At 40.8% G+C, this 12,651-nt stretch overlaps 1 protein-coding gene across 2 annotated transcripts in view; it reads left to right on the top strand.

The window, feature by feature from the left end:
- LOC147123355 (zinc finger SWIM domain-containing protein 6) overlaps window positions 1–12,651 on the top strand; it is a 251,037-nt gene that overhangs the window by 139,310 nt on the left and 99,076 nt on the right. For both annotated transcript variants that reach the window (XM_085971432.1, XM_085971439.1), the window contains exons 2-4: window positions 55–411; window positions 1,693–1,841; window positions 6,337–6,487. In XM_085971432.1, coding sequence (XP_085827558.1) covers window positions 55–411; window positions 1,693–1,841; window positions 6,337–6,487 — 657 coding nt within the window. The remainder of the gene's footprint in view (window positions 1–54; window positions 412–1,692; window positions 1,842–6,336; window positions 6,488–12,651) is intronic.

The following is a 12,651-nucleotide window of genomic DNA, read 5'->3' as shown; positions in this document are numbered from 1 at the left end:
CATTGCAAGTTTGTTTATTTCATTGCTGATAATACTTCCCTCTTTCCTTTGTAGGATTCCACTTAAGTGGTACGGTAACGGAACCTGCCACGCAGTCTGAACCAGAAACTGTTTGCAATGTTGCTATCAGCTTTGATCGTTGCAAAATTACCTCAGTGACCTGTGGTTGTGGAAACAAAGACATCTTTTATTGTGCGCACGTTGTAGCACTCTCGCTGTACCGGATTCGCAAGCCAGATCAGGTCAAGTTGCATCTTCCCATTTCAGAGACACTTTTTCAGATGAACCGAGACCAATTGCAGAAATTTGTTCAGTATTTGATCACAGTACATCACACAGAAGTTCTGCCTACTGCCCAAAAACTAGCCGATGAAATCCTCTCCCTGAACTCCGAAATCAATCAAGTACACGGTAGGTTCTGCACGTTGACCTGGCATTGATTTTTGTTTTATTATGTAGAAACCTGCTTTTTCTATTGTATGAATATAAACTTTTTAAGTATATAATTGTGGATTGTGTTTCAGCATTTATTCAAGATTTTAAAACTGAATGGATATCTTGAGAGTATTGAGCAAGCAGCCCTAAATCAATAGAGAATGATTGTGTGGTTCATGATGGACTTCCATTCTGTAAGGCACTGAAATGTGTAGAATTGCCAAACATATCTGTAGAAAGTCTCTGTGGTTTGGATTTAGTGAACTCTTTGCTGACGTATTTTGGTTTGATGAACTGCTTGGGTGAGCATTTAGGTAGCCTTTATTTAGTCAGTGTGATAAAATGGTTTGTACAGCCAGAAAGTCTGCTGATTTAATGGGATTTATACACACGAAAATATCTTATTTTTCTGCTTGCTTCTTCCTCATTGCTTTCTATTTTTCCTATCAGATTTTCTTTTATTTTCTCTGGCCGTTTAGGCTTTAACAGTTATGATTTTCTACACACTGGTTGATTTTTCTCTTGCATCTTTTTATATTTTTTCGCTTGGTTCAGTAGTTCAATTATCTCCCTTCCTCCTAGTTCCTTTAGTTCCCTTGCTTTTTTGTGTTTGCCCCTGGCTCTTGTCATGATTGAATTAACAGTAAGGCCTTTAGAAAAGCACCAGTGCAAATTGCCAAGAGTCCCTGAGTCCTAGTGGCTACTACTCAGCAGGAAAGACCAAGGCTTGGATTGAGGCCTATTGATATTTTGCAGTAGATTCTGTGGCATTTTCCCAAGGTCCTTGTGTTGGTTGTGTGCAGCATTCTTGCCTTTTGGCTATTTTTTGTTTGCTTTTCAGGAATGTGAAATTATTTTTCATAGAGGGAAACAAAATACATTTTTTCTCCCCCCCCATTGCTCCTTTCTTCCGTCTCTTTTATCGCACTTTGTCTTTCAACCAGGAAGGTCGGATTATCTTAGCTGTGGTCTGCAGGGTGAAATTGGCCCTCTTGCCCTCCCAAAATGTGATTTGAATTCCCCATTTGTAAAATACATTCCCATTTAGTTAACCTGTTGCACTCTTATACAGAAGGCAGGCACAGGGCATTCTGTTTTTTGGACCCTCTGGGTAAACAGTCCAACATTTCACTTAGGATTACTGGGCTGATATTTTTCCCTTGGCACACCATAAACTTTTTAAAATTCCTTTTTAATGTTGGAACTGAATTTAATTTGATAATACAACTAAAAAGGTTTCTTCTTTGATGGATGAAGGTGCCCCTGACCCAACAGCAGGAGCCAGCATAGATGATGAAAACTGTTGGCACCTGGATGAGGAACAGGTCCAGGAACAGGTTAAACTCTTCCTCTCCCAGGGCGGCTACCATGGATCTGGAAAACAGCTGAACTTGTTGTTTGCAAAGGTATGGATTTTTACATGTCTCTCATCCAACAGCTGATGTGTATGTATGGCCTGCAAGCCTCAAATCAATACCAAAACTGAGAGTTCGCAAAAAGTAAATCAAATGGTAGAAGTGACTAAGCAAAGAAGTAAAATCATCTGAGCCTAAAACATTAGCATCTGATCTATTGTAACCAGATTGATGTATTGATAATTTGTTATTCTAATGTCTTTTTTAAAAAGGGGGTATTTTAAGAATTTTACTTGTAAAGGTGCCTTGGAGCTGCATCATTGGGTTTCTAAAGGCATTTCAAACTATTTAAAATTAGTTGAAAATATGAATTAATAATAACAGATTTGGTTTGTTTGAATGCCCCAATAAGCAAATCCTTTGGGGGGGTATGATTTCTTTAAGATGCTGCAGATTATATAAAGGCAAGCCCTTAAAACTCCTGATTAATGTTTTCATGGAAAATATCTCTTGGTTGTCTGTGATAAATGTAACCTTTTCAGTGCTGATGTTCAGTACTCAATTTCTGTACAAGCTATGGAAGTGGATGGCTTGTCTTAAAGCTTCATTAGCCCATTTAGAATGGATTTCACTTTTTAAATACATCTACACTGTAGCAAGGGGATGTTGAATGTTACAATATGGTACAGCTTAAACTGAGTCAGGTATTTCCATGCACAATCTGACTTGGTGCCATGACTTTCAAATGGAAAGATGCAGACTTATGTTTGTTCTGTCAATTTCTTTAGTATAATGGTGTCATCACTTCCTTTCTTGTATATATTTTCTTTACAAGTATATTCAAAGACAGCAGAGTAAATATACCAATGCTGCAATCTCTGCAGGAACTATGTTCAAACGGAGTGTGGGTCAGAGTTGGAGCTGCAACACTTGTTGCACTGATTTTATCATTTTTTTAATCCATCCCCTGTTCCTTATGAGCATAGCTGCCCACCAGGAGTGTAGGATCATTGAATTGTCCCTTGTATTTGACCTCATTTTTTTGAAAATGGGCTTTAATGAATCTCTCTTTAAGGGGAAAAAATCTAAATAGAGAATCCAAGCTTATTAAGTTATGAATTTCAAAATTAAAACTAAGTCTGCCAAACCCCTGTTTATATAGTCTTGTCCACAGCTATGGCATTTTGTTAAACTAGGTACATTGTGAAATCTTTCACAGATTAAAGCATTAGAAAATGCTTAACTAGTGTGTTGATACAGCAAATTGGAATGGTGGAGTTTGAATTAGCAATGCAATTTTCCCCAGAGCCCACCCATATGCTGAGCTCTTTGTCCCAGCTGTGCTGGGATGGGGAAGTACCAAGTGGAGGCCAGGCTCTTTCCACAGTAAAAGGGGAAGCTGCAAGGTAACATCTTTTTTCCCTTCCGTTGGTAGGGACCTGGGTTAATGTTGGTCCCTGGACCTTCTGGGGTTGTAAAAGAGACCCATGAAAGTAGGATGCAGGAAAAGTTGCCATTTATTCATTTTATTTGTTTTAAAAGTAACATGCTTCACACTCAAATCAGTTTACAATCATATGGTGCACTATATATTTTTCCCTCTTCTCTTCTCAAAGCACTGACTCATGCTGGGGTACAGGCAACAGCTGTCCTCTGGTACCTTGCCTGGGTGACATGCTTCATGTGTAAGTCTAGATGTTGAGTGTTGGCATTTACCCTCCATCCAAGCAAATAGTTCTAATCACATTCAACCACCCTGTTCTGCTATCCCTTCAACCCCTTTCCTTCATCCAACTAACTAATATAATCTTGAATGTTAACACAGTTTATGCTTCAGCCACTAATCCTGGCAATGAATTCCACAGCCTCGCAACTCTGTGTGTGAAGAGGTTTCTCTTACTCTTTTCAAAATCTCTTATGACCCCTCGTTCTAGACCCCTCAACTACTGGAAACAGTCTGCTTCTATCTCTCCTGTCCCATCCTTTCATATTTTTAATAACTTCTGTTATATCATCCCATAATCTGCATCATTCTAACAAAAAAAAATAGACCCAACTTTTCAAGTTTTTCTTCATATTTGTATTTCCTAATATTGAGCAACATCCTCGTGAATCTGCTGTACCCTCAAGCCTTAATATCTTGCCTATTGTTTAAGTCCAACACTGCACACACTACTCTAACTACAGGTCTTATTAAGGTTTGATATAGGCGCATCATTACTTCTTGGCTTTTATATTCTGTGAGATAAAACCTACAATTCTATTAGCTTTTTTAATGGCCTTATCTACCTAGCATACTGTCTTTAATATTCTGTTGTACCCCCAAGTCCCTCTGCTCTTCCACAGCATCTAGTCTGCTTCCATTAATTAGCTGCTTTTCTAAACCAAAATGCATCACCTCACACTTACTGACATTCAATTCCAGCTGCCACTTTTTCACCCATTCCCTCATCTTATCAATATCCCTTCGCAATTTCCTTTGGTCTTCTAAAGAATGAACTACGCCTCCTCTTAGTATTATCTACACATTTTGACACCACTCCCTCTAGGTCTATATCCAAATCCTTGATATACACAGTGAACAGTGGTGGCCCCAGAACTGAACACTAAGGGACACCACTACCCACTTGCAACTATTCTTAAAAGCTGCCCTTAACTCCTTTCTCTGTTTTCTCTCTTAACCAAGTTTTAATACAGTTTGCAATCTTCCCCCAATTCTATACCCCTTAATCTTCTCTAGTAATCTTCCATGTGATATCTTGTCAAAGGCTTTCCTAAAGTCCATGAACACTACATCCACTGCATTTCCCCCAATCTACCTTGTTACCTCCTCAAAGAATTCTGAGATTTTTCAAGCACAATAATCCCATTGAAATCCATGCTAGTTGTTTCTAACTATTTTCTCTTTATCTAAATATGTGGTAATTTCATCATTAATTAAAGACACTCAAATTTTCCCTACCACAGATGTTAAGCTAACTGGCCTATAAATACCTGAGTTAGTTCAGTCTCCCTTTTTATAAATTTGTATTACATTGGACACTCTCCAATTCTCTGGCAGACATCCACAGTCAATAGAGCCCAGAAATATAGGCCCGGAATTTGCAGTCCAGATGACGGCGAACAGGCAGCGTTTGCCATCATTCCACCTTTAAAACTGACCACAATTTCGGGATTTGGCTCATGCGGAAATCCTGAAGTTGCGGTCTGTCGTTCACTGCTCTGACGCAGGCTGCGCTGTGCCCCCCTGCTCCCGCCCCCACCCCACCCCCCACAGCCAGCAATCTGTGTTGGACCTTGTTCGATTAGGTGTAACGGGTTTTAACGGTGTATGACTACTAAACAAAGGTTATGGGCCTGAAACTAATTTTAATTTTGTGCAGTGTGAAATTTATTCATTTTAATACAACTTAAAATTTTTTAGAAAATTAAATAAAATTTATAGTTTGTTCATCTTTACTTCAGGTTTGTCTTTTCCCCATGTGAGAGCCCCAATCTTTGTTTTGCGCTCTAACATTTTTAAAAAGTTAGAATTTTAAGAGCTTACCCACTTCCTTGTTTGCTGTCTGAGAATTCTGCGTTTTGATTGGCTGCGTAGCTTGTTAACGTCACAGTAGCTCACGTAAGGGGATCCCCACTAAACTCCGTTGATTTGAATTGAATGTCGGAAAACCCGAACTTCTCGACGGAGATCGTGAGATCTTTGTGCGAAGCTTACTTCGGGGCCAGCGGCGAACACCTTTGTTTTGCCGCTGACCGCAAATTCCGGGCCATAATTTCTAGGGTCTCTGCAATTTCCTCCCTCAACTCTTTCAAGTTCATAATTCATCTAAAATTTTCTGTTTTTTCATAATATTGCTCTTCTCTCTCTCTCTCTCTCAACACTGAGATTCCACTTTCCAACAGGGATTGGTAGCTAGTGTTTAGAAGAAGCAATGTTCAATTGGTTGATGCCCCACACCCACCACGAACTATTTTCAGCAGGTACTGAAAAATGTATGCACAGTAGTTTGGGTGTTCTGGTAAATTATCATGTTTCTCCTAATCAATTACAGGCAGCCATTGCTATTGCAACACCTTTTTTCTCCTATCCAATTTTTTTTAATGCTAAACTGCATTTGTATGGGACTATTTCTTCACATCTGATAGCCTCGGCAATGAATAACACAATTTGGAAAAAATATTTAGGTGGGGTAACAATACGCCAATAGTGGCAGTGCCAAGGAGAAGCTGCTGTTATAGGTGTGGTTTGTATTAAGAAAATAAAAGGTCAAAGATCACGTTTTGTTCTGGCACCTGTTTTAAATGACTGGCCAAGAAAATTGGACAAAGGAAAGTGATGCAGGTAGAAGATTTTGCTTTCTTGATAAAATTGCTTAGCTGATCCTAGCAGTTCATGCAGGGAATTGTCTCCACTACAATTATTGATGGGGAGACAAGAACCTCCAAACACTTACTGACAAATGCATGCTTTGGAACTAAAGAGAATAAATAGATGGTCCATGGTGTCTACAACTTCTACTTTAATAAATTGTCTATTTGACAGGTGCGGGAGATGTTGAAGATGAGGGATTCAAACGGTGCTCGGATGTTGACATTAATAACCGAGCAGTTTATGGCTGACCCCCGTCTTTCTCTGTGGAGGCAACAAGGAACGGCAATGACTGACAAGTATAGGCAGCTCTGGGATGAACTGGGTAAATAAGAGTTCTGTGGAAAGAAAGTTGTTGTTTAAATGGGAAAAGGGATTGCGAAGTGGAGGCATAGATTTTTTTTTTTTTTTATCATGTTTTCTGCCGTATTGGAAAACATGATTATTAATATCCTAATTGGTAAAATTTAGGTGGTTTGGAGACCAAATCGAAAATCTTTGTTCTGACCCGAAGAACTAAGACAGCATTAACTTTTACATTAACACTCTGATTTTCTTGGGTTGCTGTCAGAATCTTTATGTATCTTTTACTGTCTATTGTCCACAAAGTGGGCTCTAAATTCAGAATGCTGACTCTAAAGGGAAGCAATGAAACTGTAGAATGCTTGTTTCTGCACTTGTGCTATTTTTTTGAATAAAACCAAGCTGATTACATTCAAATATTTACAGCTGTAATTTACTGTAGTCCTCATGGGGTTGCATGTGCAAGTTTTGCTTAAATATGATTAATTTCAAAACTTTTCTCTTTAACAAATCAGCTTGTTGAAAAGCACTGCACAAAGGCGATTGTCGTGAATGCCAGAAAAAATGTGACCTGGGAATATGATCTGGATTTTTATGCCAAATTATGAGATCGAAAACTACAGTTACACAGGGCCTTGGTGAGACCACACCTGGAGTACTGTGTGCAGTTTTGGTCTCCTTACCCAAGAAAGGATATACTTGCCATAGAGGGAGTGCAGCGAAGGTTCACCAGACTGATTCCTGGGATGGCGGGACTGTCTTATGAGGAGAGATTGGGTCGACTAGGCCTGTATTCACTAGAGTTTAGAAGAATGAGAGGGGATCTCATTGAAACGTATAAAATTCTGACAGGGCTAGACAGACTGGATGCAGGGAGGATGTTTCCCCTGGCTGGGGTGTCTAGAACGAGGGGTCACAGTCTCCGGATACGGGGTAGGACATTTAGGACTGAGATGAGGAGAAATTTCTTCACCCAGAGAATGGTGAATCTGTGGAATTCTCTACCACAGAAGGCTGTGGAGGCCAAGTCACTGAATATATTTAAGAAGGCGATAGGTAGATTTCTAGACACAGGCATCAAGGGGTATGGGGAGAGAGCGGGAAAATGGTTTTGAGATAGAGGATCAGACTCTCATTGAATGGCGAAGCAGGCTTGAAGGGCCGAATGGCCTACTCCTATTTCTCTGTTTCTATGAAAAAGAAATCGATTTATTTGTTGTATTGCAGAGTAGAAGTGTCAATTTATACAGAGATGTGCTGCCTTCAGTGAAAGCTCTCAGGAAGAGATGACAAGAAAATTCTGTAAAGAGCGAATGTTTCAGGTGTAAACCCCCCATCAAGATTCTGGAGAACGTGGGATCTTCACTGGGTCTGAATTATGTTTCTAATCTAGAGATGCCTTTTTGTTTGCAGACTTTCTTTTGTAATCTGTGTTCTGAGGCAATGTGTGTCATTTACAAAAACTTGAAGCAGCAATGCTTTCAATCACTGTAAAATCTTTTGTTAGATTTACTTAGGAGGCCCATTGGCAGATCAGCAGCCTGATATTTATGCTCTTACTTCTCTCAGATGGTTGATTAATCTCAATTTAAAGTGGAATTGAGGAGCCTAGGTGGGGGTGCAGCACAGATTCACCAGAATGATTCTTGGGTTTCAAGGATTAAATTATGAGGGCAGGTTGCATAAACTTGGTTTGTATTTCCTTGAGTTTAGAAGGTTGAGGGGTGATATAGTTGAGGTATTTAAAATGATTAAGGGATTAGATTGGGTATATTTGATGGGGAAATCAAGAACAAGGGGGCATAATAAAATTTAGATCTAGGCCATTTAGGAGTGAAATCAGGAAGCACACTTTCACACAAAGGGTAGTGGAAATCCAAAACTCTATTTCCCCAAAAGGCTGTGGTTATTGGGTCAATTGAAAGTTTCAAGACTGAGAGATCGATATTTGTTAAGTAAGGGTATCAAGGAATATGTACCAATGGTGGATAAATGGATTTGGGGTACAGATCAGCCATGCTCTAATTGAATGGCAGAACAGGCTTGAGGGGCTGAATGGCCTACTCCTGTTCCTAGCTAATAATGAATAGAGGGAAGAAGAACTTCCGAGTGTCGCCCTTGCTTTGTATTTCATCCCTTACCAGCTGATTACCAAAATGATGAGCTTGAATGAGATAAAATGATGATTAAAGTAGTTAGCTTCCACTGAAGTACTATTTCATTAAAACTTTTTTTTAAACCAAAAGTGACTACGGTAATGTGCCTTAATTCCTTGGTTAATCCCTATTTATCTGATGTCCTGTACACTTCAAACATGATATTTTTTGTCCTTGTTTCTGCAGATTTAATCTTTTTCCATCTATCCACCTGTTATGTTTCATGATTTCTTGTCCATTTTTCAAAAAGGATTTGAAAAAAAGTTTATTTGGTTTTTAAAGCAAAGTGTATTTACACAAATTTAGGGGGGTAAAACACTGAACCAAGAGGTGGTTAAAATGTTAATGAGCTAGCTTCGATATAGTTTTCCCATTGACTGACTGTAAATCAATTTATTAGCCTATCTCTGCATTCAATAAATACCTCACACACTTTGTGTTAGGAAGTCACTGTTCCTTTCTGGCTGTGAACAGTATTATGTCCGTGTATGATTGAGACACGGACAGCAGGAGTTGAACAAAACAAGTCTTTACTGAATGAAGTCAATTGGGAAACTGAAACTAGAGGCTTACTAGCGCCTTTTATACAGGGGTGGTCACTGCCGGTACTGCAGTCTGAGACCCGTTATTCTCTTAAAGGTACATACACAACAATTAGAGGGTGATTTTAACAAAAGACAGAGCCAGAGACACAATAAGGTCTGCAAACAAAGCACCAAGGGCAAACATTGGTTAGGTTCAGAAGGTGAATGCATGAGGTTAGTTTGAAGTTATTCTGTTTTGTCAAGCACTGATGTGGGGAAGTGTACCGTGCTCATTATTTTGTATTGTTACACAAAGGCAAACTACTATTGGAACTGAGTGAGTCTGATCATAATGGTTGCTCTGTATGTTCATTCATTGAAATAAAGCAGCTTAATGATTCATTTTTGGCACTGTCTTACCAAGTGTTTTCTTGGTCTGCCTTCAAAGAGATTGAAGAAGTGCATTTGCAAAAGACACCGATCACAAGGGTTTACTATTGTTACCAGTGTTATGCTATCCTATGGTTAGATATTGAACAGTCTGCTTACAGGAGTAACTGGTACTGCTGCATCTGAGAATATCTAAGGCAAGACCCTAAACTTGTAACATTACCTTTGAGTAAGAGGGGGTGAGGAGGAAGGAAGTGATTGCTTAATAATTAAACTTAAATGAAGGCAATTACAAGGGCATGAAGACAGAGTTGGCTAAAGTGGACTGGGAAAGTAGATTATTTAGATTATAAGATGGTAGATAAGCAGTGGCAGACTTTTAAGGAGGTATTTCATAAATCTCAAAGATATATTCCAGTGAGAAAGAAAGACTCTACGAGAAGGATGAACCATCCGTGGCTTACTAAGGAAGTTAAGGAGGGTATCTATTATGTCCGTGAATAATTGAGACACGGACAGCAGGAGTGGAACAAAATAAGTCTTTACTGATGGAAGTCAATAGTGAAACTGAAACAAGAGGCTCACTAGCGCCTTTTATACAGGGGTGATCACTGCCGGTACTGCAGTCTGAGACCAGTTATTCTCTTAAAGGTACATACACAACAATTCCTCCCCTTTTAGCTAAACAGTACATAACATTCATTTAACAACTAAATGATAACTAATTACAATCACAATTACGGTTGCTAGATACATTGGTTAAGTTTAAGCAATTATAAGTTCAGTCTTTGAGGAGGCTTCCTGATTCTGTCTGGATAACACCTCTTTGGGGTATCAGGTTCTTCTGGCAATGTTGAGTCGGGATCAATGTTGTTGTTTGGTTCATCTGCTTCCAATATTACCGGTTCTGCGGTAGCTGCAATTGGAACGTCGATTTCATTACCAGGTGTATCAGATCGTGGTGTGGAGTTGACGTTTTCCAGTGACTCTAGAATCTGGTCAGCATGGCGTCTTACAATGCTCTCCCCAACGTCCACGGTATACATGAGAGGTCCTTGTCGTGTACAAATCGTTCCTGGCTGCCATTTCTCAGTGCGGTAGTCCCGGGCCAAAACTGGTTGACCTATTTTAAAACTCCTGGTCGGCTTTTCATTCATATTCTGAAACTGCCTGTTCTCCACATCTCTTCGGACGTTTGGCTTAACCAAATCCAAGCGGCATCGTAGTCTTCGATTGAAGAACATCATGGCTGGAGTTTGGTTGGTGACCGCATGTGTCGCATTCCGGTAGGCAAACAAGAAGTTGTCCACCTTGTGTTGTAGGGGTATATCTTCATTACACATTGCCTTGATAGCCTTCTTGAATGTTTGGACAAACCTCTCGGCCAATCCATTAGTGGCTGGATGATATGGGGCAGATGTGTAATGCTTAACACCATTGTTCTTTAAGAACCTCCGGAACTCTTCAGACACAAACTGTGGTCCATTGTCAGAGCAAATCTGTTCAGGCAGCCCATTCCTGGCGAATATGGTTCGTAAAACTGTGATAGTTTTTTCCGTGGTGGTTGAGGACATTTTTATTACCTCTGGCCACTTTGTGCATCCACCGCAATTAAAAACATCGAGTCCATGAAGGGACCAGCAAAATCAATGTGCACCCTTTGCCATGGAGATGAGGGCCACTCCCATGGATGCAGAGGAGCTTGTGGTGGGGCGTTTTGGACCTTCTGGCATCCTGCACAGCTTTTGGTCATCTCTTCGATTTCTCTATCGATTCCCGGCCACCACACAAACGCTCTGGCTAAGTTCTTCATTTTTACCCCACCCAGATGACCCTCATGAAGCTCATTGAGCACTCTATCCGTCAACTTAGGTGGAATTACTACTCTGGATCCACACATCAAGGTTCCTCTGCACACTGACAGCTGTTCTCTTCTCGGCAAGAATGCTGGCAGCAGTGGTTCGCCATGTGCTGGCCATCCCTTCACCGTTAAATCATAGACCCGTGATAGTGTCGGGTCATTCCGTGTTTCCTTTTCTATGTTTGCATTCGTCACAGGGAGACATTCGACTATGGTCGAGTGGAATAACTCCATTGGATCCACTGCAAGGTCGTCTTCTTCCACCGTCGGCAACGGTAGGCGTGACAATCCATCAGCATTTCCATGCTGTTTAGTTCCTTTGTACTCGATGTCATATTGGTGTGCCCCTAGGAAAAGGGACCATCTCTGCAGCCGTTGTGCTGTCATTATCGGTACGCCCTTCTGAGGGTTGAAAATGGAGACAAGAGGTTGATGATCGGCTAGTAGAGTAAATTTTTGACCGTGCAGGTAGTGATTGAACTTCTTCAACCCCCACACTAGGCTGAGGGCCTCTCTGTCAATCTGGGCATAGTTACGCTCGGCAGAAGTTAACGAGCGTGACGCAAAAGCTATCGGCCTCTCTAAACCATCAAGGAATTTATGTGACAGTACCGCCCCAATGCCGTAGGGAGACGCATCACACGCCAGTCTGATCGGCAGTGCTGGGTTGTAGTGAGCCAATACTTCCCTTGAAGTGATTAAGTCCTTACTCTTCTGAAAGGCACGCTTACAATCATCGCTCCATTTCCATGCTACCCCCGTTCGTAGCAGGGCGTTCAGCGGGTGCAGAATTGTCGACAAATTCGGCAAAAACTTATGGTAGTAATTCACCAATCCGAGGAATGACCTCAGTTGCGACACATTTTCAGGCGCTGGGGCCTTAACAACCGCTTCAATTTTGTCAGGGGACTTATGTAACCCCTCTTCATCAATCACGTGGCCACAATAAGATATCTGTTTCTTAAAAAATTCGCACTTGGGGCGGTTGGCTCGCAGCCCATGTTCCCGTAGTCTAGTGAGCACCTGTTCTAGGTTGTTAAGGTGTTCACTGTCATCTTCACCTGTTACAAGGATGTCGTCCAAGTAACACAGAGTCCCCGGAATCCCTTGCAGGACTTGTTCCATCGCTCTTTGCCATATCCCCGGAGCCGATGCTACTCCGAATACCAATCGATGATACTGGTAAAGACCTTTGTGTGTTTATCGTGAGATACTTCCTAGAGGACTCTTCAACCTCCATCTGCAAATATGCTTG

Source organism: Somniosus microcephalus, chromosome 2, assembly GCF_052327205.1.
Source record: "Somniosus microcephalus isolate GS21.2 chromosome 2, FLI_Smic_1.0, whole genome shotgun sequence".
Lineage (NCBI taxonomy): Eukaryota > Metazoa > Chordata > Chondrichthyes > Squaliformes > Somniosidae > Somniosus > Somniosus microcephalus.
This window is presented reverse-complemented; position numbering and strand designations above follow the sequence as displayed.